Consider the following 27343-nt stretch of genomic DNA (forward strand, 5'->3'; position numbering starts at 1 on the left):
CATTACAGCAATATTCTATGTCTTAGAATTTAATTATTTATTTGATTTTTAAAATAATAATAATAATAATAATAATCATCATCATCATCATCATTTGCCCAGGTTTGCCTGGTGCACCAGTTGCGACCCTACTTGGACCGGGAGTCACTGCTCACAGTCACTCATGCCCTCATCACCTTGAGGCTCGACTACTGTAACGCTCTCTACATGGGGCTACCTTTGAAAAGTGTTCGGAAACTTCAGATCATGCAGAATGCAGCTGCGAGAGCTATCATGGGCTTTCTCAAAAATGCCCATGTAACACCAACACTCCGCTGTCTGCATTGGTTGCCGATCAGTTTCCGGTCACAATTCAAAGTGTTGGTCATCACCTATAAAGCCCTTCATGGCACCGGACCAGGGTATCTAAGAGACTGCCTTCTGCCGCACGAATCCCAGTGACCGGTTAGGTCCCACAGAGTGGGCCTTCTCCGGGTCCCGTCGACTAAACAATGTCATTTGGCGGGGCCCAGGGGAAAAGCCTTCTCTGTGGCGGCCCCAGCCCTCTGGAACCAACTCCCCCCAGAGATTAGAATTGCCCCCACCCTCCTTGCCTTTCGTAAGCTCCTTAAAACCCACCTCTGCCATCAGGCATGGGGGAACTGAGATATTCTTTCCCCGTAGGCCTTTAAAATTTATGCATGTTATGTTTGTTTGTAGGGATGTTTGGTTTTACAATAAGGTTTTTTTAGTTGTTTTAGTATTAGATTTATATGATGTTTTTTATTACTGTTGTTAGCTGCCCCGAGTCTGCGGAGAGGGGCGGCATATAAATCAAATAAATAGATAGATAGATAGATAGATAGATAGATAGATAGATAGATAGATAGATAGATAGATAGATAGATAAAAAATAAATAAAAAATAAAAATAAATAAATAAATAAATAAATAAATCATAATCATTATTATTATTAATTAGACTTGTATGCCGCCCTTCTCCGGGGCAGCTTACAACATGTTAGCAATAGCACTTTTTAACAGAGCCAGCCTATTGCCCCCACAATCCGGGTCCTCAATTTACCCACCTCGGAAGGATGGAAGGCTGAGTCAACCTTGAGCCGGTGATGAGATCTGAACCGCTGACCTGCAGATCTACAGTCAACTTTAATGGCCTGCAGTACTGCGCCACCCCGGCTCCTATTGCACCATGATGTGTGATGGAAATGTGTTTTCCGGCTCCTATTGCACCATGATGTGTGATGAGTGTGTTTTCTTGGTCATGGGGGTCCACAGAGGTTTCTTACTTTCATATAAATGGTGCATGGAGCTTGCAATGCAACACAGACTTTGTCAGTTACACCTTCCTTCTGTGGACATTGTTGCTGTAGACAGTCATGGCACTTCCTTTAAATCTTCGGTCAGATTGCTTTTTTCCTCCTAGAGACCTCCTAATGCAGTGTTTCCCAACCTTGGCAGCTTGAAGATATTTGGACTTCAACTCCCAGAATTCCCCAGCCAGTGAATGCTGGCTGGGGAATTCTGGGAGTTGAAGTCCAGATATCTTCAAGTTGCCAAGGTTGGGAAACACTGTCCTAGTGCACATGTCAGGGAATAAGAGAAGAATGCGGAAGAGTAACTAGTACAGCAATGATGTAGAGGCTAAGTGTTTATGAATTGTTCTTGCATAGAAACTCCCACGTATGTATCCTGGATCAGGGCATTGCTGACAAATTATCTAGAGTCAGAATGTATAATCAAATGACCAAGCTTGCCAGTGATGGCAAATTATTCAAAAATGGTTTCTTATGAAAATATGCTTGCAAATTTGCATGACTTGCAAAGACAGCATGTCCACACTGCATTTCACTTTGCTATATGAGTAGCTTATTAAGATGGAGCAGCTAAGGATTCTGGTGCACCAAGATCATTTTTTGTTTGCTTCAGAATGGCAAAATAAGGATGATACTATGGTATGTTGTTATGTAATGCTCTCTACATGGGGCTACCTCTGAAAAGTGTTCGGAAACTTCAGATCGTGCCCATGTTTCACCAACACTCCGCAGTCTGCATTGGTTGCCGATCAATTTCTGGTCACAATTCAAAGTGTAGGTTTTGACCTATAAAGCCCTTCATGGCATCGGACCAGAATATCTCTGGGACCACCTTCTGCTGCACGAATCCCAGCGACCGATTAGGTCCCACAGAGCTGTCCTTCTCCGGGTCCTGTTGACTAAACAATGTCGTCTGGCGGGTCCCAGGGGAAGAGCCTTCTCTGTGGCGGCCCCGACTCTCTGGAATCAGCTCCCCCCAGAGATTAGAACTGCCTCCACCATCCTTGCCTTCCGTAAACTCCTTGGGGGAATTGAGGCATTCCCCCCCTCCCCCAGGCCTATACTATTTATGTATGGTATGTCTGTGTGTATGTCTGGTTTAATAATGGAGTTTTAAAATGTTTTTTAAATTTATTGGATTTGTCATGAATTGTTTAATTTTATGCTATGAGCCGCCCCGAGTCTGTGGAGAGGGGCGGCATACAAATCTAATAATAATAATAATAATAATAATAATAATAATAATAATAATAATAATAATAATAATAATAAATAGAACTGTGGAGTTAGATCAGAATTTTGCAATATAATTAAACTATCTAGTTTAACTCTCTTCTTGACAACTTCCAAAGATGGAGAATTCATAACCTCTATTAGTAGACTATTCTATTGTTATATAGAATTTATAGGCAGGACATATTTCTTTAGATTTAAATGAAATTTTAAATGTAATTATACTCATTATTTCTGGTCCCACTTTCTGTAGCATTGTTTCTGTGTGCCTGAATATTGATATCATACTGATATTGATATAATATCTCCCCTTAGTCTCTTTCTTTCTTTATTATATAATCTCATATTCTGTATTTAGAAATATTGATTTATGAACAGTTCTGACAATTATCAGAGGCAACCAAATTGGCTAATAAATACTTCTATAAATCCATATCCCATGTGTTCCTTGGCTGGCTATTAGCTGCTGTGTATAGAGTAAACAGTCATATGGTGTGGAATTATGGGGGTTCTGAAAAAAAATTGAAACTAAGCAAACAGATCTTGTATACTTTTATGTAATTTTGCATATTTTTCAGGTTTTATAGTTTGCTTGTTAGAATTGTGAAAGGAGTAGCTTGAAAAAGCAAATGAAATGTTCAGACATTTAGGACTTCCAGTTTTGGTAAAGATTTTATTTATTGGAATGACTGAATTGTTATCTTTGTAACTGGAATCAAAAAAATTGTTCTTGCTCACTATGTGCGTGTTTGTTTCCTTTGTGGCAGAGTTGTCCCTGAACGAGTAGAAGTTTGCATGATTTCAGTTTTGCCAGAAACAGCAGTAGGACAAAATAAATAAGAGAACAGACCATAAATAACAATGAGTTTATGCTGTCTTAAATTCTCTTAAAACAATTTTCTATCTTCATAAATCCATGTAGTTTAAAATCATAATAGAGAATGTGCACCTTGATCTGACAATTATGGTTCTGTTAATAAATCAGTGTAACTACCGGTAACTTTTTTCAGAACAGCTTTGATAACTTGTACACCCCAGTCTCTTTATTTTCACAATTTAGTTTAAAAGTTCCTTTAAGCTTAAAGTTAATATTTAGTGTAGTAGCATCTATATTTTGCTCCATCTTTGTATATCACACTGGATAGATTCTCTGCTTCCCAAGAAACTTACAGCTTAAATATCAGTGGAGGAAAGACAACAGAGAAAGAATGAAATGCTAGATGCAAAATTATGAGTACAGATGCATTGTTTTGAAAGTTTCTAAAAGTTTTATTGGAATAGAAAAGAGACTGGGAGCTTGGATGTACAAAAGTGCTCCTTGGCGTTGCTTTCTTATGACATCTTATGGATGAGGCTAGGGAATGGTATGAGTGTATTTATAAGCTTGTACCTTCCCACCATTTGGAATGACCACAGGCCTTTGGAATGGATGATAAAGGGAAGGTTGTTTGCTTTAGCTCTTGCCAACCTTTTCTTGTTTATCTTACTTTCAAATTGACAGCATGCAGACTTAATATTTTATATAATTAAGATGCATCTTTGTCAGCTCCACTGAAATGAAACTCTTGAGGCTATTCCTGAATATTTCACTATTGTTGGCACAGGGTGTGAAAAGAGAGGATAATAATAATAATAATAATAATAATAATAATAATAATAATAATAACAACAACAACAACAACAACAACAACAGAGTTGGAAGTGACCTTGGAGGTCTTCTAGTCCAGTGATTTTCAACCTTTTTTGAGCCGCGGCACATTTTTTACATTTACAAAACCATGGGGCACATTGGGGGGGGGGGGGGCTAAAAAAAGTTTGGACAAAAAAATTCTCTCCCTCCCTTTCGCTCTATTTCTCCCTCTTTCTCTCCCTCTTTTTTCCTCTCTCCATCCCTCTTTCTCTCTTCCTTCTTTCCTCTTTTTTGCTCTCTTTCTCTCTCCCTACTTCCCTCTGTCTTTCTCTCCCACCTTCCCTCCCTTTCTTTCTCTCTCTTGCGCTCTCTCTTGCTTTCTTTCTCTCTCTTTCTCTCTCTCTTGCTTGCTTTCTCTCGTTCTCTTTCTCTCTTGCTTTCTTTCTCTTGCTTTCTTTCTCTCTTGTTTTCTTTCTCTCTCTTGCTCTTTCTTTCTTTCTCTTTCTTCCTCTTGTTTTCTTTCTCTCTCTCTGAGCTTCGCGGCACACCTGACCATGTCTCGCGGCACACTAGTGTGCCACGGCACACTGGTTGAAAAACACTGTTCTAGTCCAACTCCCTGCTTGGGTAGGAGACCCTACACTACTTCAGACAAATGGTTATCCAACATCATCTAAAAAACTTCCAGTGATGGAGCATTCACAACTTCTGGAGGCAAGCCCTTCCACTGGATCAATTGTTCTGTCATGAATTTTCTCCTTAGTTCTAAGTTGCTTCTGTCCTTGATTAGTTTCCACCCGCTGCTTCTTGTGCTACCTTCAGGTGCTTTGGAGAACAGCCTGACTCCCTCTTCTTTGTCTCTCCCAGTTCTGTTTCTTGGGATCTCTTGGAGGGTTTCAATAAGATGCTGTACTGTAAAAGTCATTAATGACAAATTTTGTAAATACAGTCATGTTGTACTGTTTTGTATCAGTTCAGAAATGCCAATAATTTGGGATAAAACAAAATTGAGATTGAACTAAATCTAAGTAAACATTCTTTTTCTAGTCAATAAATTACAAAAATATATCTTAGTACCTCTGAGAAAAGACAAGGAAACTTATGTGTTCTATCCTGATTCTTATGTGTTTTTCATCTTTGCTTGTGGTGTTTGATAGAGATGTTTATTAGATCGGTGTTTTTCAACCAGTGTGCCATGGCACACTAGTGTGCCGTGAGACATGGTCAGGTGTGCCGCGAAGCTCAGAGAGAAAGAAAGCAAGAGAGAGAGAAAGCAAGAGAGAAAGAAAGCAAGAGAGACAGAAAGCAAGAGAGACAGAAAGCAAGAGAGAGAGAAAGCAAGAGAGAAAGAAAGCAAGAGAGAGAGAGAAAGAGAGGGAGGGAAGGAGAGAGAGGGAAAGACATAAAGGGACATAGGGAGGGAGGGAGAAAAAGAGCAAAAAAGAGAGGAAGGAAGGAAGAGAAAGAAAGAGAGAGAGAGAGAAAGAAAGAGGAAGGAAAGGAGAGAAAGAGAGAGGGAGAAAGAAATAGAGCGAAGGGGAGGAAGAGAGAGAGAAAATTATTTTGTCCAAACTTTTTTTAGGCCCCCCTCCCCCTTCAACTCAATGTGCCCCAGGGTTTCGTAAATGTAAAAAATGTGCCGCGGCTCAAAAAAGGTTGAAAATCATTGTATTAGATAGTGCACTGAAAATGACAGGCTCAGTGATGGAAAGGATAAATTAATGCCAAGGATTATTAAGGAAGGACTTGATAATAGGCAGAGATACTATCATAACTGACAAAATTGCATTTGAGTTACTGCATATTGTTTGCCCCATGTCAAAAAGTAGATCAGAGAATTGGAAAAGTTGCAGAAAAGGGCAGTTACAATGATGAGTTATAAAACTCATGGTTATAAAATCTTCTGTTCAAGGAAAAGATGAAAAAAATGGGGGGGAAATGAAGTGATATCATGATTCATTGTGCCTACTTTGTGTCCTTGTTTCTTAGAGGAAAAACAAAGCAAGAAGAAGCAGTGGCTTTAAGTAGTTGGCCCTGAAAAATAGCTTGAACATGAAGGTTTAATATTGCAAAATTAAACATGCTCTTTGCTCTGTGATTAGAACTTTATATGCATTGTTCTGAAAGATTTAGATTCCTCCCCACTTCCTCCAGATTCTTAATAGATGATTATTTTCATTAGGTAGCTCACACAAAATAATTATTGATGAAGAAGGAAAGTTCTGTTCATTTCAAAACAGCTGAACAGATTTACAATGACAAAGCCATTGATGCTTTAAAGGATTGTGCCAAGTGAACAATAAACAAGAATCAATGCATTAAAGGCTGCTTGTTTAAATAGATACAAAATTTTGATATCATACAATAATTAATAAACAATGACAGGAATTTCAATAGAAGAAAAACATATCACATTGAATATTGGGGGGATAGTTCTGGTTTTATTGCTGGTATATTAGTATTGATTGTTGGAAGTGTAATGACCATTTCTATATAGGGTTGTTGCAATGTTGTAAAATTCAGCAATTTACAAATGTGATTTATAAATAACAGAGTGAAACAAAGTTTAAAAACTGGTTTTTCCTTTCCCACTTGATACTTTTAATTAAATATTACTTTTCCACACAGTGCATTGAACTAATTTTGTGCATGATACTTGTGCATAGATACTTTATGCTTCCTAAATAGAAATTCCCACAATTCTTAATCTATTTTTTATTTTTGTGATGTTTTTGGTATTGATATTTAATGTAGATATTTGGTACTGATACTTAGATTTTGGCAATGTAGTTTTAAAAATATTGTAGTATATGTAGTTATTTAAAACTAATCAAGCAAATGCTAAAAAGATCCTATTTCTCTCATGCCTACAATTTCCCTTTTTATTCATCTTGTGTACACTTGTGATGTGTGCCTTTTCCTCCTTTTCCCCTGTTGCGGGTTCACCTAAGTACACCCACATTACACCAATTCTCCACGAGCTGCACTGGCCCCCTATTGGTCTCCGGGCACAATTCAAGGTGTTGGTCATTACCTTTAAAGCCCTACATGGCTTAGGGCCAGGTTATCTTCAAGACCGCTTTCTGACGCACAACTCCCAGCAACCGATGAGATCCCACAGAGTTGGTGTCCTCCAGGTCCCATCAGCTAAACAGTGTTGGCTAGCGGGACCACAGGGCTGTTCTGGATCTTTGGAACCAGTCACCTCTGGAAGTCATGGCTGCCCCCACCCTATTGGCCTTCCGAAAAGAAGTTAAAACCTGGCTTTTCTAGCAGGCCTTGAGCCATTGAGCTCACGGTTGTAATCTGTGAGATCCAGCCATGGAATTATATGTATAGGTTTTAATTGTTTTATTTACTTACTTACTTACTTACTTACTTACTTACTTACTTACTTACTTACTTACTTACTTACTTACTTACTTACTTACTTACTTATTTCAACATGTTAGAAATCTTATATAAAACTGTAACTATGGGAAACAGAACAAAATATGTTTAATGCTTAAGATGTTTTTAATATTTTATTCTGCCTGGAGTCCTTTGGGTGTTGGGCGACATATAAATTTGATAAATAATAATAACTGTAGCTTTTAAAGAGTTTCCTAATGTATCCATGTAGAACAAATTGAAGTAATAAAAATGGGATGTAACTGTGGTTGGATAATCTGATTAGTGGAAGAAGGATCACAACTGGCCAAAGCATTTTTGACAAATCCAGTGATAGCTGAGAACCTTTCTCAACCATGGATCTGCCTGTCAAGAAGAATGAAGTCCAGTCCCAAAGAGGTTGAATGTTATGAGTCCTATTATTACTTGTTAATTAAACCTCTATCTTGCTTAATATTTAATAAATCAGCATCAGTTTATTCTCCCTCAGCTAGTTTATTATTGAAATTATTCAACATTATGCAACATTCAAAGATACTGCTGATTGCTTCCTTGGAATGCCTTGAGAGGGCAAGGAACATTTTTTGAATTATCTTCTCAAGCAATTTATATAATTGTTCAACTCTTTGTGGATGAAGTAGAATCTACTTGCAGCTCTCTTGCAGAATGAACTCATATTGCAGAAATTAAAGTGGCCAAATTTCAACAACAACAATTGTGGGCCTTTTATGGGATGGATTTAAGGATGAGAAACAGAGTAACTTCCCACAACCTTCCTAGCCTTAAACCCCAGCAAAAGGACAGCTGCATGAACTCAGAACGGGAGGACTATTGGATAGAAAGTCTATTGTCTAGTAAACAAGACAAAAATTCCTAAAGACAAAAGTCACACTGCTTCCTTAACTCCCAATCCGAGTTTTTCAGAGCACACATTAACCCAACGCATACATACAGCTTCCCTCTTTTCTCTCATTCGGGCCTCAGTGATGTACACGAAGTCAGATCAACACTTCTATCTGAGATTAAATCTTGGATAATAGATAAAGTTGCGAAGTCACAACTTTAAGAATGGAGATCCAATTCATTATTTATTTCCTTGATTCCTTTATTTCCTCAACTGCCATGTAAAAGAAGAGAGGCCGGCCAGCTGCTTTATCTTAAATGACTAGATTTCAATCTCCCATCATTTCTCCTTATAGTAGATATTACACTGGTACCTCTACCTACAAACGCCTCTACTTACGAACTTTTCTAGATAAGAACCAGTGGTTCAAAACTATTTTGCCTCTTCTCAAGAACCATTTTCCACTTACAAACCCAAGCCTCCAAAACTGTAACCGGAAAAGGCAGGGAGAAGTCTCTGTTGGGGCCTCTCTAGGAATCTCCTGGGAGGAAACGGGGATGGAAAAGGCGGGGAGAAGCCTCTGTGAGGCCTCTCTAGGAATCTCCTGGGAGGAAACAGGGCCAGAAAAGGCAGGGAGAAGCCTCCGTGGGGCCTGTCTAGGAATCTCCTGGGAGGAAACAGGGCTAGAAAAGGTAGGGAGAAGCCTCCATGGGGCCTGTCTAGGAATCACCTGGGAGGAAACAGGGCCAGAAAAGACAGAGAGGAGCCTCCATGGGGCCTCTCTAGGAACCTGCTGGAAGGAAACGGCCAGAAAAGGCAGGGGGAAGCCTCCGTGGAGCCTCTCCAGGAATCTCATGGGAGGAAACAGGGCTGGAAAAGGCAGAGAGGAGCCTCCATGGGGCCTCTCTAGGAATCTCGTGGGAGGAGACAGGGCTGGAAAAGGCAGAGAGAAGCTTCCATGGGGTCTCTCTAGGAATCTCCTGGGAGGAAACAGGGCCTCCACCCTCCCTGTGGTTTCCCCAATCGCACACATTATTTGCTTTTACATTGATTCCTATAGGGAAAATCGCTTCTTCTTACAGAATTTTCTACTTAAGAACCTGGTCATGGAATGAATTAAGTTCGTAAGTAGAGGTACCACTGTACTTAAATAGACTGATCTATTTACCTATAATTTTTTAAGGAAAATGTATTTGGAAAATACATTTTATACAATATAATAGGCAGGCGAGGGTTGCCACTCCCTCCACTCCTGGTTGCTGCATGCACAGCTCTGCACCTCTGGCATGCGTGTGCGCACGAGCAGCATTTTGCTTCTGCGCATGCCTAGAAAGCAAAATCCTGCGAGGGGATGCGCGAGAGAGATTTGGGTGATTTTTTTTTTGCTTCCGCACATACACAGATTTTGCTTCCGCACATGCACACACGGCTCCATTTTCACTGCCAGTACAATGGCGTCGACCATACCGGTAGGAAACCACTACTGGTAACATTCTACAAAGTGCCAGAAACCTATAGTTTCACATCTTTTGTGAGAAATATTTCTGAATAAATTTTTAGCTTCTGTCACACTGAATATTGGGTGTTGCTTTTAACTTAACCAATTCATTCTATATTCATATGTCTTTCTTTTTGTTTACTTTTAATTGTTTGATCACATGTTTCAAAGGCTCTGATAATATGAATAATGTGATTGTTCTTAGAGTGATGTAGACTGTGTTACTTATCCTGGATATAAATTCCTTATTTTTAATATAAAACATTTTCTAAATAAACCTATATTGGTTTCTTGTATTGGTGGGGTTATTATAATGCCGCAACCTAGGAGTAACTATATCAGAAAAGAGTAATAATAATCGGGAATAATTAGGAACTTAAAAAACTCCCTTCATAGACATATTTCCAGATGAACATATCTGCTCAGGTCTCTCATTTATCAACAGTTCTTGAGAATATTATAGGCTGCTTGCTATGCTCACCTGAGCTCTCTTGTACGATGCTCAGAAGCCATTTTGTCAAACATGAGAATTATCTGAGCATTCGCTTATGCTGCCCTCCAAGTGATTTATTGCCCAGTGACAAGATGATGAGTGAAGATAAAATGGCATACAAAGGATGCAGTTGCTTTGGCAGGTGATCCCAATCAGTACCCTTTACCCAACTTTCCAAGTCTGTGACCATTCTTTTGGAAACTATATATTTCTGCTATTTATGAAATAGTTTAGATGATGCAATTACATACACCGATGCATTTTTCTGCATTTTAATATGTAATGAAGCAAACAGAGTTTCAACTATAGTCATTGATTCGAAAAATTTATTACAGTCTTTCCTAATCTGGTGTACTAGGGATACAGTATGTTAGACTATGATTCCCACCATCCCCAGTCAACCTGGATAATATTATCAATATTTTCTTTGATTGCTGTTAATCGGTAGAGTAACTTACTTTGACTTTCTCTGTCTCCTGTTATGCCCCTGTTGAAAAATATCCTTGGTTTTTATGTAAGATATAGATGTTGGTTTTTCATAGGTTGTCTCAGAGCAAACTTTTATCCCTGGTTTTCTCAGTTTTTTGCTTTTTGAGGAAAGAGGAGAGGTCAGAGACCTTTTAAGTTTGGCGGTGGAAACAATCCGCCGTTTTGTTTTCTACATTTATTGTTTTTTAACGATGACCTTTCCTTATTCTTCTCTTGCAGATGAACTCACAGTGCCTGCACTTTACCCCAGTAGCCCTGAAGTGTGGGCGCCGTACCCTCTCTACCCAGCGGAGTTAGCAACTGCTCTACCTCCGCCTGCTTTCACCTACCCTGCTTCACTGCATGCCCAGGTAATTTATATCCATCAGTCACACCTTCACCCACGTTATTCTTTGATCCTCTTCAGGGCTCACCATACAACTAACCCTTGTCTGCCTAATAGGGTCACAAGAGCGAAATTAATGATCACCCCTCAATCAAACTGACCCATCCTCTAGGAATCACTGGAATTTTCCTTGGTAAAATGGCAGCACCCCTCTGCCTGATAGAACACCTTTCTCTTCTCGAGCAACTTCACCTCCATTCACTTCAGGCAAATAGAAATATCTGCTGGGTCTTTTTATGCATATACTGTATATTTTCTTTTAGATATATTTATATATGGACTGTGCTTCCCAGACTTGCCTTTCAGTAGTTTTCAGTTCCAAGGTTCACAGGTCTTGAAGTAGATCCAGGCAAAATAAGTAAGAATATACTTATAAACACATGTGTTCCTGTAGCTTAAGAAGACAGACGGAAGCAAAGCCCTACATGGCAATGGACCAGATTACCTCCGGAACCGCCTGCTACCGTACGAATCCCAGCGACCGATAAGGTCCCACAGAGTTGGCCTTCTCCGGGTCCCATCGACTAAACAATGTCATCTGGCGGGCCCCAGGGGAAGAGCCTTCTCTGTGGCGGCCCCGGCCCTCTGGAACCAATTCCCCCAGGAGATTAGAACTGCCCCCACCCTCCCTGTCTTTCGTAAACTACTCAAGACTCATTTATACCGCCAGGCATGGGGGAGTTGAGATAGCTCTTCCCCCTAGGCCATTACAAGTTATGCATGGTATGTTTGTGTGTATGTTTGGTTTTATAATCGGGGGTTTTAGTTGTTTTTTTATTATTGGATTGTACATGTTGTGTTTATTATTGTTGTTAGCCGCCCTGAGTCTACGGAGAGGGGCGGCATACAAATCCAATAAATTATTATTATTATTATTATTAATACCCAATGGCAGAGGAAATTTACATGTAATGATGATGAGTGGTAAGTTGGGAAGATCTCCAACAGCAAATCGTTTAATAATAACAATCACATCATTTTACCTATTGAAATATCAGTAGTAATTTAGATGCAACTGAACATAGTATGCGCATCTTAGTTGCAGTGGCCAACCCTATCCGTCACTGAAGTCGCCATTTTGTCTCAGTAGTGTGGGAGTGGGCTTTAAACTAGCTGCTTCTGAAGATATTATAATCCTAATGAAGTGAGTATTAATAGCCATTTGCCAAGTGAAAATGTGCTTGTCATTATTTGCTATTCTAGTTGTTTGTGTACTTTCTAGTGACGAGTAAGACGTTGAATAGATACTTGGTGAAGATGATGATCTACATAAACATTAATGAACTGAAACATTAGAAAACAAATATGGGTAGTCTTTAGTGCCTTGTTTACTGACTGTTTACCATTAGGATGAAAATGGATGAAAAAGTACTACAACTTTACTACCAATTTTCACAGTATGCCCTTTTCAGATCTATAAAGCAATGGGAAGCTGAAATAAGATGATAAGCACTATTATTGTTTCAATTTCAGATCACTTTGCTTAACAACTGAGTTGCCATCCCACTTACGATGCTAAACAAGGGCTCTTTTAATTCTGTGATAATTAATTCTTAATTGTTTGGGATAATAAGGAGGGCCTTCTATCCAGTTCAGATGCATTAGCTTGCTTTTTAAAAAAATTAGAAATATTGATTTGGCATGGTGGGAGATGAGATGTACCTGAGATCCTATGGGGAAATGTCTAGATTGAATATCTCTGTGTGTTTTAAATAAAGCTACTATATAGAGCTACCTTTGCATTAATATTTGAAAGCTTCAGCTCTCTCAAATGCACCTTATAAACTGCTAGAAAAGTGGAAGCAGAATGCCATGGTTTATATAAGAGCAGCAGTGGTTGTCCATTTGTCAGAATGCTGGTGTTGAGTTTTACGGTACCAGGGCTCAGTTTATTTGAAGATTTGCAAAGCAAACCTCTCCTACCACATGAGGGAGGAAGCAAATCTGCAGATCTTGCATGTTCTGTGAAACTATTGGGGGAGGCACGGGGGCGAACCTCTCTGCCTCTTTGACCCTCCCTCAGCCTCTAAGAAAACTTAGGAAGATTAGCCTGTTTAGGTGACCTTTTTTGTTTCTCTAAAGCAGCAGAGGATTGGATTGCTGTGATGGTTGTGGTGTGTTTGTTGTGGGCACCCTTTAACTGTAAGCCGCTTCAAGGGCCTGACTGAGTTGAGTAAGCTGGTTGCCCTACACAAGGGAGTACAGTGATCCCCCGCTCGTTGCGAGGGTTCCGTTCCAGGAGCCCCCGCAACGAGCGGGTTTTCGCGAAGTAGCGATGCGGAAGTAAAAACACCTTCTGCGCATGTGCAGATTGTGTTTTTATTCCCACAGCGCTAGCGAGGAGCCGAAGATTGGGGGCGGCACGGCTGTTTGCCGCCGGCATGGAGGGCTTCCTAGCAGCCCCCCAAACCCGGGTTGGAGGTCCGGGGGGCGCTGGCTCTCGCCGCTTTCGAGCTGAATCCGGGAGCGAATTCGCTCCTGGATTCAGCTCGAAAGCGGCGAGAACGAATGGCAAGGAACGCCTTTTCTACGCCGTTCATTCTCGCCGATTTTGAGCTGAATCCAGGGGCGAATTCGCTCCTGGATTCGGCTCGAAAGCGGCGAGAACGAATGGCAAGGAACGCCTTTTCTACGCCGTTCATTCTCGCCGATTTTGAGCTGAATCCAGGGGCGAATTCGCTCCTGGATTCGGCTCGAAAGCGGCGAGAACGAATGGCAAGGAACGCCTTTTCTACGCCTTTCATTCTCGCCGATTTTGAGCTGAATCCAGGGGCGAATTCGCTCCTGGATGCGGCTCGAAAGCGGCGAGAACGAATGGCAAGGAACGTCTTTTCTACGCCTTTCATTCTCGCCGATTTTGAGCTGAATCCAGGGGCGAATTCGCTCCTGGATGCGGCTCGAAAGCGGCGAGAACGAATGGCAAGGAACGCCTTTTCTACGCCTTTCATTCTCGCCGATTTTGAGCTGAATCCAGGGGCGAATTCGCTCCTGGATGCGGCTCGAAAGCGGCGAGAACGAATGGCAAGGAACGCCTTTTCTACGCCTTTCATTCTCGCCGATTTTGAGCTGAATCCAGGGGCGAATTCGCTCCTGGATGCGGCTCGAAAGCGGCGAGAACGAATGGCAAGGAACGCCTTTTCTACGCCTTTCATTCTCGCCGATTTTGAGCTGAATCCAGGGGCGAATTCGCTCCTGGATGCGGCTCGAAAGCGGCGAGAACGAATGGCAAGGAACGCCTTTTCTACGCCTTTCATTCTCGCCGATTTTGAGCTGAATCCAGGGGCGAATTCGCTCCTGGATGCGGCTCGAAAGCGGCGAGAACGAATGGCAAGGAACGCCTTTTCTACGCCTTTCATTCTCGCCGATTTTGAGCTGAATCCAGGGGCGAATTCGCTCCTGGATGCGGCTCGAAAGCGGCGAGAACGAATGGCAAGGAACGCCTTTTCTACGCCTTTCATTCTCGCCGATTTTGAGCTGAATCCAGGGGCGAATTCGCTCCTGGATGCGGCTCGAAAGCGGCGAGAACGAATGGCAAGGAACGCCTTTTCTACGCCTTTCATTCTCGCCGATTTTGAGCTGAATCCAGGGGCGAATTCGCTCCTGGATGCGGCTCGAAAGCGGCGAGAACGAATGGCAAGGAACGCCTTTTCTACGCCTTTCATTCTCGCCGATTTTGAGCTGAATCCAGGGGCGAATTCGCTCCTGGATGCGGCTCGAAAGCGGCGAGAACGAATGGCAAGGAACGCCTTTTCTACGCCTTTCATTCTCGCCGATTTTGAGCTGAATCCAGGGGCGAATTCGCTCCTGGATGCGGCTCGAAAGCGGCGAGAACGAATGGCAAGGAACGCCTTTTCTACGCCTTTCATTCTCGCCGATTTTGAGCTGAATCCAGGGGCGAATTCGCTCCTGGATGCGGCTCGAAAGCGGCGAGAACGAATGGCAAGGAACGCCTTTTCTACGCCTTTCATTCTCGCCGATTTTGAGCTGAATCCAGGGGCGAATTCGCTCCTGGATGCGGCTCGAAAGCGGCGAGAACGAATGGCAAGGAACGCCTTTTCTACGCCTTTCATTCTCGCCGATTTTGAGCTGAATCCAGGAGCGAATTCGCTCCTGGATTCGGCTCGAAAGCGGCGAGAATGAACGGCGTGGGCGGGCGAAGGGCGGGCGGCAGCGAGGAGTTTGCGTGGGCGGTGGGGAAACTCCTCGCTGACGCCAGCAAGAGGGGGAAGACTCAGGGAAGCCGCCCAGCAGCTGATCTCCCGGTTGCCATCTACGCATGCGTGCCCACGGGCACGCATGCGTAGATGGTATTTTGACTTCCGGGTTGAAAAATAGCGAAGTACCCTGTTCGCAATGGTTGGGGACGCAATAAACGGGGGATCACTGTAGTGGGGCAAGACATTTCTTTCAGACTCTCTGCAGGGAGAAATCAAAGCAGCAGCAGCGAAGGAAGTTTTGTTGCCCCTTCCTTGTAGGATTTTATTGCACTTTAGTAAATTTACACTTCATAAATGGTTAGCTGAATCCACCGGTGGTCTTGTTGGGAAGAAAAAGTATCTTGTGTGTGTGTGTGTGTGTGTGTGTGTGTGTGTGTGTGTGTAATGTATATGTATACCTCTACCTAAGAACGCCTCTACTTACAACTGGGTGTTTTTTGCCTCTTCTCAAGAACCATTTTCCACTTACAAACCGAAGCCTCTGAAAAGGCAGGGAGACGTCTCCGTGGGGCCACTCTAGGAATCTCCTGGCAGGAAGCAGGGCCAGAAAAGGCAAGAAGAAGCCTCTCTAGGAATCTCCTGGGAGGAAACAGGGCCAAAGAAGACAGGGAGAAGCCTCCATGGGGCCTCTCTAGGAATCTCCTGGGAGGAAACAGGGCCTCCACCTTCCCTGTGGTTTCCCCAATCGCACACATTATTTGCTTTTACATTGATTTCTATGGGAAAAATTGCTTCTTCTTACAAACTTTACATTCGTAAGTAGAGGTAGCACTATATATCTATATATACCTCCTTAATTTAAGAATTATACTTTTTAGATGAAGAGGCAGGTTGCTTTTGGAGGACTTCCGGGGTTATGACTGAAAAGGTGTGTCAGAGGCACCCACAGAATCTTTATCACGGTCCTCATGACCACTCATGAAATACAAATTAATTTGGAAATTGACAAACCCCACAGGATGCTCTTTACCATACTACCTCCCCCAGGCTTTTATATTTTATGTTTGGTATGTGTTGTATGGTTTTAATTGCTGGGGTTTTATATATATATATATTTCTTTTAATATTAGATTTGTTTCACTGTTATATTGTCTTTTATTATTGTTGTGAGTCTTCGGAGACTAATAAATTATTATTATTATTATTATTATTATTATTATTATTATTATTATTATTATTAATGCAATGAGGGAGGGGACAGGGAGGAGTTGAGCAAAGGTTTTTTTCTGCAGAAATATAGCAGGAGTAGAGGTTGGTGTATTGGGTTGTTTTTGCTTTTGCAACGGGCAGCTTCATAGTTCATTTTTATTAAAAGAATCATTTTTAAAAGAGTCAGATGATGCAATACGTTCAGTGGGTGACAAGCAAGATATCTTGGGCCAGCAGCGTTCATAGGGGAAGGTCCAAACAGGAAAGGTGGTGAAAATGGTATTAGTATCACCTCTTTTGTACATGTGTCAATGTATATAAAAGGGGCAGGGTTTTGTTTACAACCCCCCCCCCTGCCAATTTAGTAGTACTGTATAAAGTTCTAGTAGCAACTAATTAGGCCTGTTTTATAGGAACTGAGAACAATATTCACACTGGTCCAACATCCAGAGACATTTCGGCTGCTTTTGTTATATGAAACCAAATACTGTTCTCCATGAAATAATAATATGCTAATTAAATCTAAGATAAATAATGGTCACATTTCTTCTGGCATCAAGGGCAGCTATTAAAAGTTTTCAATCTAATGAAAATTCTGCTTTCTGTATCATAAACTCTTTTATGCTGCAGGTACAAAGAGCAGGTTCAGAAAGGCACTTCTCTTTTATACAAGTCAACCATGCGGATATCAATGAGTGCTTCCTGTAATCCAGGTAGACGTTATTTCTTAGGAATGTTAAACAGTCTGAAAGCATACAGCACTAAGCATTTAAGTAAAGCGAGGTGGGCTGGGTGGGAAGCTCTCATATGCTCTTCTAAAAGGGGAGAGAAGGGAGTAAGAAGGTAGAGGGAAGAGATGGAGAAAGTATAAAGAAAATAAGAATAACAGACTGATGAAAAAGAAAAATGAAATAGGTGCAAAATAGGATATCGATTTAAGAATGATTGATAAAATATAATTTTGTATATTATCAATATATTGTATATTGGTATGCAATACCATTGATATATATATATATATATATATATATATATTTTTGTTTTCGTAAATTTTCACGGGTATATGTATGTAGATTGTTCTGAGTTCGGGTTTTGCCCTGTGTAATGTTTTGCATGTCTATGCGACGTTTCGGTGAAATCACATTCACCATCTTCAGGCTGGAGTTCCAATCTTTGTGTTGTTGTAAATGGAATATTAGCAAACTGACATTTCTTCTTAGTATGTAGTGTGGGGGTGGAGATTTGCTTTGAATGTAGCAAATAGATTGGGTGACTATGCTTCAGTGATCTGATTGGTTGGTGTAATCATAGTTGTTAGAAGGAATGACATGAAGATTTTATGAAGTTTTTTGTTTAAGGCTGATTTCCAAATATAAAATTCTAAAATCATAATAATTAGAAGGATTGACATGTTGATTATTATGAAGTGTTTATTTTGTTTAAGGCTGGTTTCCAAATCTCTGGCAGGCGGGAGGTATCATCTCTTTTATTTAAACAAAGGGGTCTCCTCTCAATTTCGATAGCTTCTAGAGAGATTCTTTTATATAAATTCTCTGTTTTGTGGAGTAATTTAGTTTTTTCAAAGTCAATTTCGTGCCCTGTTTTTTTAATGTGCTGGACAAGGGAGGAGGTCTTTTCTTGTTTTTTGACTGCATTCACATGTTCTGCTATGCGTTGGCTCACTCTTCGGTTAGTTTGTCCAATGTATGTGGCTGCACATGTTTTGCAAGGGATTTCATAGATTCCTTGGTATTCCAATTGGATTTTATCTTTGGGGGATATTAGATATTTTTTGGTTAGTGCAAAATGAGGTTTTGATGTTATGTTTGTGCAGAATTTTACTAATTTTATCCGTGGTGCCTTTGATGTAAGGAAGGATGGTGGTGCCATTGTCCTGTTCTTGATCTTGTTTTTTGGGGGGTGTCTCTTTATTGATTAGGTTTGTTATTGTTTTCTCTTTGAATCCATTAGAAATTAGTACATCTTTGAGTTTGTTCAATTCAGTTTTTAAGTGCTCATGGTCAGCTAAGCGTTTGGTTCTGGTGATGAGAGTTTTGGCCACTGAGGTGATTTGTGCGGGGTGGTGGTGTGAGTGTGCATTTAGATAACGGTTGGTATGGGTTTTCTTTTGGTAGATAGTATGTCCTAGGCTGCCATTGGGTTTTTTATAGACCAGTACATCTAGAAAGGGAAGTTGATCATTGATTTCTGTTTCCATAGTAAACTGTATTTTGGGGTGTAGGCTGTTGAGATGTGTGAGGAAATTGTCTAGTTTTTCTTTACCATGTGGCCAAATTACAAAGGTATCATCAACATATCTCAGCCAAAGTTTGGGTTTATATTTGGCTTGCTCTAAAGCATTATTTTCGAAATATTCCATATAGAGGTTGGCTATGACAGGTGATAGAGGTGATCCCATGGGGGCTCCCTCTATCTGTTTATATCTTTGTTCATTATAGATGAAGTATGTATTGGTCAGGCAGTGGTTGGTAAGGTCTAGGATATATTTGGGGGGTTTGTGTTTGTCCTGGATAGCTGTCAAGGCTTCTTTAATAGGTATTTGTGTGAACAGGGACACGACATCGAAACTTACAAGTAGGTCATCGGGTTGTAGGTTTTGTTTTTTAATTATTTGTATAAAGTGGAATGAATTTTGAACATATGAGGTAATAGTTTCTGTATATGGTTGAAGGTATTTGGCTAAAAATTTGGCAAGGTTTTGTAGAGGGGAGCCTATAGAACTGACTATTGGTCTGAGAGGTATTCCTTCTTTGTGTATTTTTGGAAGGCCATAGAGTTTTGGACATATGGAAGATTTTTCTCTGGGGATGATTTTTTGCTGGATTTCTTCGCTGATGGGAGAGGCCTTGATTTTAGATTTGGTGGTTTTTTCTAGGTAGGTGGTAGGATCTGTGCTTAGGAGTTTGTAGGCCGGGTTTTGTAGTAGATTTGTCATTTTTTCTTTGTATTCTGCTGTGTTCATTACTATAGTGGAGTTTCCTTTATCGGCTGGGAGGATTATTATTTCCTGGTTTTTCTTCAGATTGATAAGAGCATCTCTTTCTTCCTGCTGTATGTTGCTTTTAGGAGGTTTACTAGAGCAGAGAATATTAGTGACTTTAAGTCTGATTTTGTTAGCAGTATCTGGGTTGATTTTATTTAAAGTTGTTTCAATTCCACATATGATGTTTTCAGTTGGTATGCGTCTTGGAGTTATTGCAAAATTAAATCCTTTTGAAAGAATATTGGTTTCTGTAGTGAAAATTTACGAAAACAAATATCTTGCCTCTACGGGGAGGACACTTTCCTACTGACTAGGACCTATGAAAAACTTGAAGTCAGAAAAGCCTCCATCTTATGTGATCTCACATTCCTACACAACTGCAGGGACAAAAAAATAATTCCCAAATACTTCCAACTAAAATTCCACCCAAAAACCCCAACCATAGAGAGGATCCTAAAAAGAACTGAATTAGCCCTAATCAGAAATGAACTCCACAAAAAAAAGATTCATACTTGATGAAATCAACAAAAGTCTACTCTCTCTTCACCTTAAAATCAGTAACCAAATACACCCTATACTCTGGGATAAATTCAAACAAATATCAATCTGGAGGGCAGAAACAGAAACCCAATACAAGACAGACACACATAATAAGAAACTCCAAATACTAGAGGTACAGCAAAAACCCAGCCCTCCACAACAACTTATGACCAAAACAGTACATAACATATCAGACAAGATACTCACCACTACAGAAACCAATATTCTTTCAAAAGGATTTAATTTTGCAATAACTCCAAGACGCATACCAACTGAAAACATCATATGTGGAATTGAAACAACTTTAAATAAAATCAACCCAGATACTGCTAACAAAATCAGACTTAAAGTCACTAATATTCTCTGCTCTAGTAAACCTCCTAAAACATCATCTCCTGGGAAGGGGACTCAGCTGGGAAGCTGTTTTAAAACATCGCCGCCGGCATGGGGGGCTTCCTAGCAGCCCCCCAAACCCGGGTTGGGGGTCCGGGGGGTGCTGGCAAGCCCCCATGCCGGCGACAACGTTTTAAAACAGCCGCGCGGCTTCCCAACTGAGTCCCGAAGACAAACGCGGAAGTTCGCCTTTGACGTTTGTCTTCGGGACTCAGTTGGGAAGCCGCGCGGCTGTTTTAAAACGTCGCCGCCGGCATGGGGGGCTTGCCAGCACCCCCCGGACCCCCAGCCCGGGTTTGGGGGGCTGCTAGGAAGCCCCCCATGCCGGCGGCGATGTTTTAAAACAGCCGCGCGGCTTCCCAACTGAGTCCCGAAGACAAACGTCAAAGGCGAACTTCCGCGTTTGTCTTCGGGACTCAGTTGGGAAGCCGCGCGGCTGTTTTAAAACGTCGCCACCGGCATGGGGGGCTTGCCAGCACCCCCCCAAACCCGGGTGGCCGGGCGAGCAGCGAGCGAACGGCGGGTGGCCGGGCGAAGGGCGGGCGAACGGCGGGCGAGCGGGTGCTGGGGGGGGCTTCTCGCCCTCCCGCCAGCAAGAGGGGGAGCGAACGGCGTGGGCGGGCGAGCGGCCGGCGGGCAGGCAGGCGGCGGACAAGCCGTTCGCTCGCGCCGCTCGCTCGCGCTGCTTCCCAGCTGAGTCCTGAAGCCAATTCGCTTCAGGACTCAGCTGGGAAGCAGCGAGAATGAACGGCGTGGGCGGGCGAAGGGCGGGCGAGCGGCAGCGAGGAGTTTGTGTGGGCAGTGGGGAAACTCCTCGCTGATGCCCGCTGCTCGCCCTCCCGCCAGCAAGAGGGGGAAGACCCAGGGAAGCCGCCCAGCAGCTGATCTGCCCGGCGCCATCTACGCATGCGTGCCCATAGAAAAAAGGGCGTGCATGCGCAGATGGTGTTTTTACTTCCGGGTTCAAAAATCGCCATATAGCCGTTTCGCAATGATCGGGAACGCAATACCCGGGGGATCACTGTATTTCCCCTAAAAGATAATTTTGTCTGAAGACTTGTGGAAAATGATTGAGAACACAAACTGTGAACTTGAAGAAAACAATTTGTGACAGGGCAGGAAAAGGAGAATTAGGTTGGAATGGAAAACGATGTTTTATTCACGAGTTACAACAGGGCAGATTGCATGTGAAAATCTCCAAATCCATCTCGCCGGGTGGGAGATCACAGTGCCCAGTAATGTACTGTATGTTCTGTCACAAACACTTTTCCTGCTCCTTGAACTTTGCTGCCTGAAACTCCTAATGTTTTCTGAAAGCTGGTGTAATCTACTTAAAAATTAACCAACAAAGGGGAAAAGTAATGAAACATGGATGGCTTTAATCACTGGGGACTGCCTGGGGAGTATGTCTGGTCTGTAATCCTGCATGCTTGGATGCTCCTCTATAGCCGGGAACATTCATCAAGTTTAGAATAAATTGGTGTGAGCTTTCCTTGGAAGTCTTACAAACTTCTGCTGGTTGGGATTGGCCAAATGTTTATTTATTTATTTATTTATTGGATTTGTATGCCGCCCCTCTCCAGAGACTCGGGGCGGCTAACAGCGACAATAAAACAGTGTACAATAGTAATTTGGTATTAGAAATGATTAAAAATCCATTAATATAAAAACCAAACATACATACATACATACATACCATGCATAGAATTGTAATGGTCTAGGGGGAAAGAGGATCTCAATTCCCCCATGCCTGGCGGCAGAGGTGGGTTTTAAGTTGTTTACGAAAGGCAAGGAGGGTGGGGGCAGTTCTAATCTCTGGGGGGAGTTGGTTCCAGAGGGCCGGAGCCGCCACAGAGAAGGCTCTTCCCCTGGGTCCCGCCAGGCGACATTGCTTAGTTGACGGGATCCGGAGAAGATCCACTCTGTGTTCCTGAAGACACAAGGAGATACCTGAGGTGCAGACTTCCAGAGTAATGGAATGCTGATTAGCTTTGTGGGATTAACTTGAGGAATTAACTCTATCCACTTTCTTGGAAATTATGTTAACAGTCATGATAGAATGGACTCCTTACACTCAGGTTGTCCTGCCACAAGGACACATTATTTAAGATTTAAAATGTTAGGTTTGTTTAGCCTTTTTTAATGTTTCCACATTTTTTAAATTGTTCCACCTTTGTGTTTCTTTTTTATAAGAGCTCTTTCCCCCCCAAATCCAACCATTTTTTCTGTCCATTTCTTTATTTACTTTTATTCTTACCCTAAGCCAGTGTTTCTCAATTATTTTTTGTTACGCCCCCCTTCCCCCCAGAAAGAAGAAAACATTTTGCACACACACACCAACTCTCTGCCGGGATGATGGTTTGCAATTTTTGGCACATTTTCACTGAAAAAGCTCAAGGGGCTTATCGGTGTGATTGGAGTGTAATGTGTTTAAGTGACACCTTAATTTATTTGGCTTCATGATGTCTGCTGCCAACATTTTTAGACACAGTAAACAAATTGGTCTTTCCTTGTCTCTCACCATAATTACAGCACTGCATACGCTTCATCCTATTTCCTCGTCTTAGCTTTCGGGAGAGACTTAATGGTTGTCTCATTAGCTCCGTCTCTCTCCTCCTTTCTTTTCATCCTTGTTAAATATTTTTCCATGGTGTCTCTTAAGGGTTTGTTATATGCATTTCATATCTCTTATGCTGTACTGTGTGCTATTGTTCAGTGCAAAAACCCCCTACTCCCTGCTGCAAAAAAAGCACATTCCCCAAGGTCATGCGCCCCCCCCCCCCCGGCATTGCTCCCGCCCTCCCAGGGGGGCCCATCCACTATTTGAGTAACACTGTCCTAACCCTTATTCTCACAACAAACAAAAGCTATTTAACAAATTTAGGTAGTATAGATCCCCATGGTTCTTTTTATATTTTTCTCTCATCTCCTCAATATTTTATGTATAATTTTTTTAAAAAAAAAACTGATCTCAAAAAAGAGATAATTTTTACTATGAAAGTTTTGAACTAGTGTGCCGAGGTCAGAGGTTCTCAACCTGTGGGTCGCAACCCCTTTGGGGGTCAAACAAACTTTTTACAGGGGTCACCTTAGACCATTAGAAAACACATATTTCTGATGGTCTTGGGAACTGAGACACTGCTCCTCTATCCATCTCCAGGCGGATCCACCCACATGCACATAAACAATTGCAAATATATATATATTTGTACCATGGGAACTTTTGAGCATGCACAGAAGCTGAATTTCCAGCACTGGGCATGTATCACCATCTTGTTTCCGCTTTTTATTTTTCATTTTTTAAAAATTGGCTTTGTCCATGCATGTGTGCAGAAAGTGCACACGCACCCACGAAGTGCGGTCACACAGCACAGGAGGAAGTGAACCAGTAGTGAAGTAAGTTAGAACCCACACCTGAGTTTCCTAATAATTTTATTATTTTATGGTTGCGGATCACCAGTATTAAAGGGTTGTGGCATTAGGAAGATTGAGAACCACTGGTAGATAACAATAGATAGTATTCTGAATGATTAATGTTTTAATTTGTTGGTAAACCTGTTGATAAAAATAGGGTTTGTCTGTGCAAAGTCAGTTTAATTTACCATGAGTGACTACTAGCTGAAGCACATGAAGGTCTGTTTGGGATTTTAAAAAATTATGTGGTAGTATATCCAGCCAAAATTAATCAGGACTAACTCCCTTTCCAAACAACAAAGCAGATCTAATTGAGACTAGTTTGCATTTGAGCGTCCTTTATAAAGTTCTCAGTATCAGGCATCCTTTCTTAAGATGGGCGACTCTTGAATAACTTAAGCATTAAAGGCTTTTGATTATTTTGACCTGGTATTAAATTTTGCAGTCTGCCAGAATGGGCAGCTATAATAAACTTACTGAAATAATAAAATAAAAATGCAATCCAGATACTGAATTAAGATGCTTCCAAATTTAAAAAATACATAGATAATCCTGGATTTACAAGCACAATTGAGCCCAAAATTTCTGTTGCTAAGTGAGACCGTTGTTAAGTGAGTCTTGCTTCATTTTACGACCTTTCTTATCACTGTTGTTAAGTGAATCGCTGCAGCTGTTAAGTTAGTAACATGGTTATTAAGTGAATCTGGCTTCCACATTGACTTTGCTTGTCAAAAAGTCATGTGACTTTAATCACATGACCCTGGGATATAGCAAGTATCATATAAATGCATGTCAGTTGGCAAGCATCTGAATTTTGATCCTGTGACTGGGGGGGGGATGCTGCAATGATCATGTGTGTGAAAAAGCTCATAGGTTATTTTTTTCAATGCCGTTATAACTTACAATGGTCACTAAATGAATGGTGGTAAGTGAAGGATTTCCTGAAGCTCAATCCATGTTTGGAATGTAGATGGTAACAGGTTTAATTCCTCAATGTTTCATTTAAAAGATTATCAGGTCCTTGAACTATATTAAGATGGACCAGTGACTCGGTGATGATTTGCGTCTGGTCGAGGTGCAAGCAGTGAAGGGCTGACAAAGGTTTTACTATCACACTGTGGGTGTGGCTTATGCAGGGCGTCCTTCAATGTTTCTTTCAACATCTTTCAGTGCAAATTGGGTGCTCTGGGGTGGAGCTCCATTTTTGCTACCCCACTGCGTTCCCCCCTGTCGGGGCAGTAGCCCACCCCTGGGTGGAAGGGTAGACTGAAGATATGTTGTTGAGAACAGAAGAGGTACTATCGATATTATTATTATTATTATTATTATTATTATTATTATTATTATTACTATTATTAATTAGATTTGTATGCCACCCCTCTCCGTAGACTCGGGGCGGCTCACAACAGTGATAAAAACAATACATGGTAACAAATCTAATAATTAAAATCTAAAATAACAGATTTACATTAAAAAGTCTAAAAAGAAAAAAAATTAGATAAAATACATACACACAGTCATATCATGCACAAAATTACATAGGCAAGTTCCCCCAAGCCTGATGACAAGAGGTGGGTTTTAAGGAGTTTGCGAAAGGCAAGGAGGGTGGGGGCAGTTCTAGTCTCTGGGGGGAGTTGATTCCAGAGGGCCAGAGCCGCCACAGAGAAGGCTCTTCCCCTGGGTGCCCACCAGACAACATTGTTTAGTCAACGGGACCCGGAGAAAGCCCTCTGTGGGACCTAACCGGCCGCTGGGATTCCTGCGGCAGAAGGCAGTCTCGCAGATATCCTGGTCCGGTGCCATGAAGGGCTTTATAGGTCATAACCAACACTTTGAATTGTGACCGGAAACTGATCAGCAACCAATGCAGACTGCGGAGTGTTGGTGTAACATGGGCATACCTGGGGAAGCCCATGATTGCTCTCGCAGTTGCATTCTGCACGATCTGAAGTTTCTGAACACTTTTCAAAGGAAGCCCCATGTAGAGAGCATTACAATAGTCGAACCTCAAGGTGATGAGGGCATGAGTGACTGTGAGCAGTGAGTCCCAGTCCAGATAGGGCCGCAACTGGTGCACCAGGCGAACCTGGGCAAACGCCCCCCTCGCCACAGCTGAAAGATGGTTCTCTAATGTGAGCTGTGGATCGAGGAGGACGTCCAAATTGCGGACCCTCTCTGAGGAGTCAATAACTCCCCCCCCCCAGGGTAATGGACAGACAGATGGGATTGTCCTTGAGAGGCAAAACCCACAGCCACTCCATCTTGTCTGGGTTGAGTTTGAGTCTGTTGACACCCATCCAGGCCCCAACAGCCTCCAGACACCGGCACATCACTTCCACTGCTTCCCTACCCAAAGTTCCTTCTAAAATGAAGGATGGGAGGGGAAAGTTTGTACCTTTCAAACAAACGTATGACTTCATTCCATCCTCAGGTCCAAGTATGTCATTGTGTGAAATGAAGGATATTCATAAGCTGGATCAATTAGTCAATTGCCTCACTGGGTCACTGTGACTGTTTTGAAACGTGAAACCTGATTTTAATCAGTGTTAGTCAGCAACTTCATTTCCATTGCTTCCAGTGGATTAAATCACGTGACCGTCTAAAAATCCTGGAGAATAGTCGTCATTCCAAGAAATCTGCAAATGTTTTTTGACCTGCATAATTTAAAAACTGTATCTTCTCTCTAATGTGTTTTATGTTCTGATTTCCTGACAGTGAGTTTTCTAGTTCACTTCGACCTTGCTGAACAAGTTATTGTATTTTGTGCTTTCAAAGCACGCTGTCAGTGTTAATGAGCCCTACCCACTGAGAACTGAACAAATCTGGCCTGTTGATCCTCCGTATTGCTCCCACTTTTGTTTTCAGTTGGCTTGCAAGGCAAGGAAAAAGGCAGAGAATCCCCCTCTCCAATTCCAAATAAGGGGCCACACACCAGCAGCCACTGCAGCCATATTCTTCAAAAAATTTCAGGTTTTATGCCTATTCCTGTTGTGTCTCCCCTGGACTGCAGGCCTGGAGGTGAGAATCACTGAGGATAACTCCAGGAACAAAGAGAGATTTTTCCCCCGAATGGCAAGATTATTCCTGCTTTAGGCATAAAAACCAGCCAGTCACTTTGCCTCAGCCTGCTACCTCACAAGGTAGTGGGGGGGGGAAAGGAAGACAGGAGTATCAGATATGTTCACTGCCTTGAATTACTTATAAAAACAATAAAATACGTCTGGGGTAAACATATATCCATCCTAAGATAAAATACAGGAAATAGTATAAGGGCAGGCTAGATGGACCATGAGGTCTTTTTCTGCCGTCAATCTTCTATGTTTCTAATAAAAGCTGTTCTTTTGTCTGTCGG

The 27343-nt window shown here is 41.8% G+C and overlaps 1 protein-coding gene across 5 annotated transcripts in view; it reads left to right on the forward strand.

The window, feature by feature from the left end:
* The window catches only part of RBPMS (RNA binding protein, mRNA processing factor), a 121805-nt gene that overhangs the window by 82017 nt on the left and 12445 nt on the right, over window positions 1-27343 (forward strand). For 2 of the 5 annotated variants that reach the window (XR_011558263.1, XM_070742174.1), the window contains exon 6: window positions 11109-11239. The exons of the other annotated variants lie outside the window; for them this stretch is intronic. Coding sequence is in view for 1 of the 2 variants with exons in the window: in XM_070742174.1 (XP_070598275.1) it covers window positions 11109-11239 (131 nt within the window). In the remaining variant the exon portion in view is untranslated. The remainder of the gene's footprint in view (window positions 1-11108; window positions 11240-27343) is intronic. 5 annotated transcript variants of the gene reach the window in all.

This window comes from Erythrolamprus reginae, chromosome 2 (assembly GCF_031021105.1).
Source record: "Erythrolamprus reginae isolate rEryReg1 chromosome 2, rEryReg1.hap1, whole genome shotgun sequence".
Taxonomy (NCBI): domain Eukaryota; kingdom Metazoa; phylum Chordata; class Lepidosauria; order Squamata; family Dipsadidae; genus Erythrolamprus; species Erythrolamprus reginae.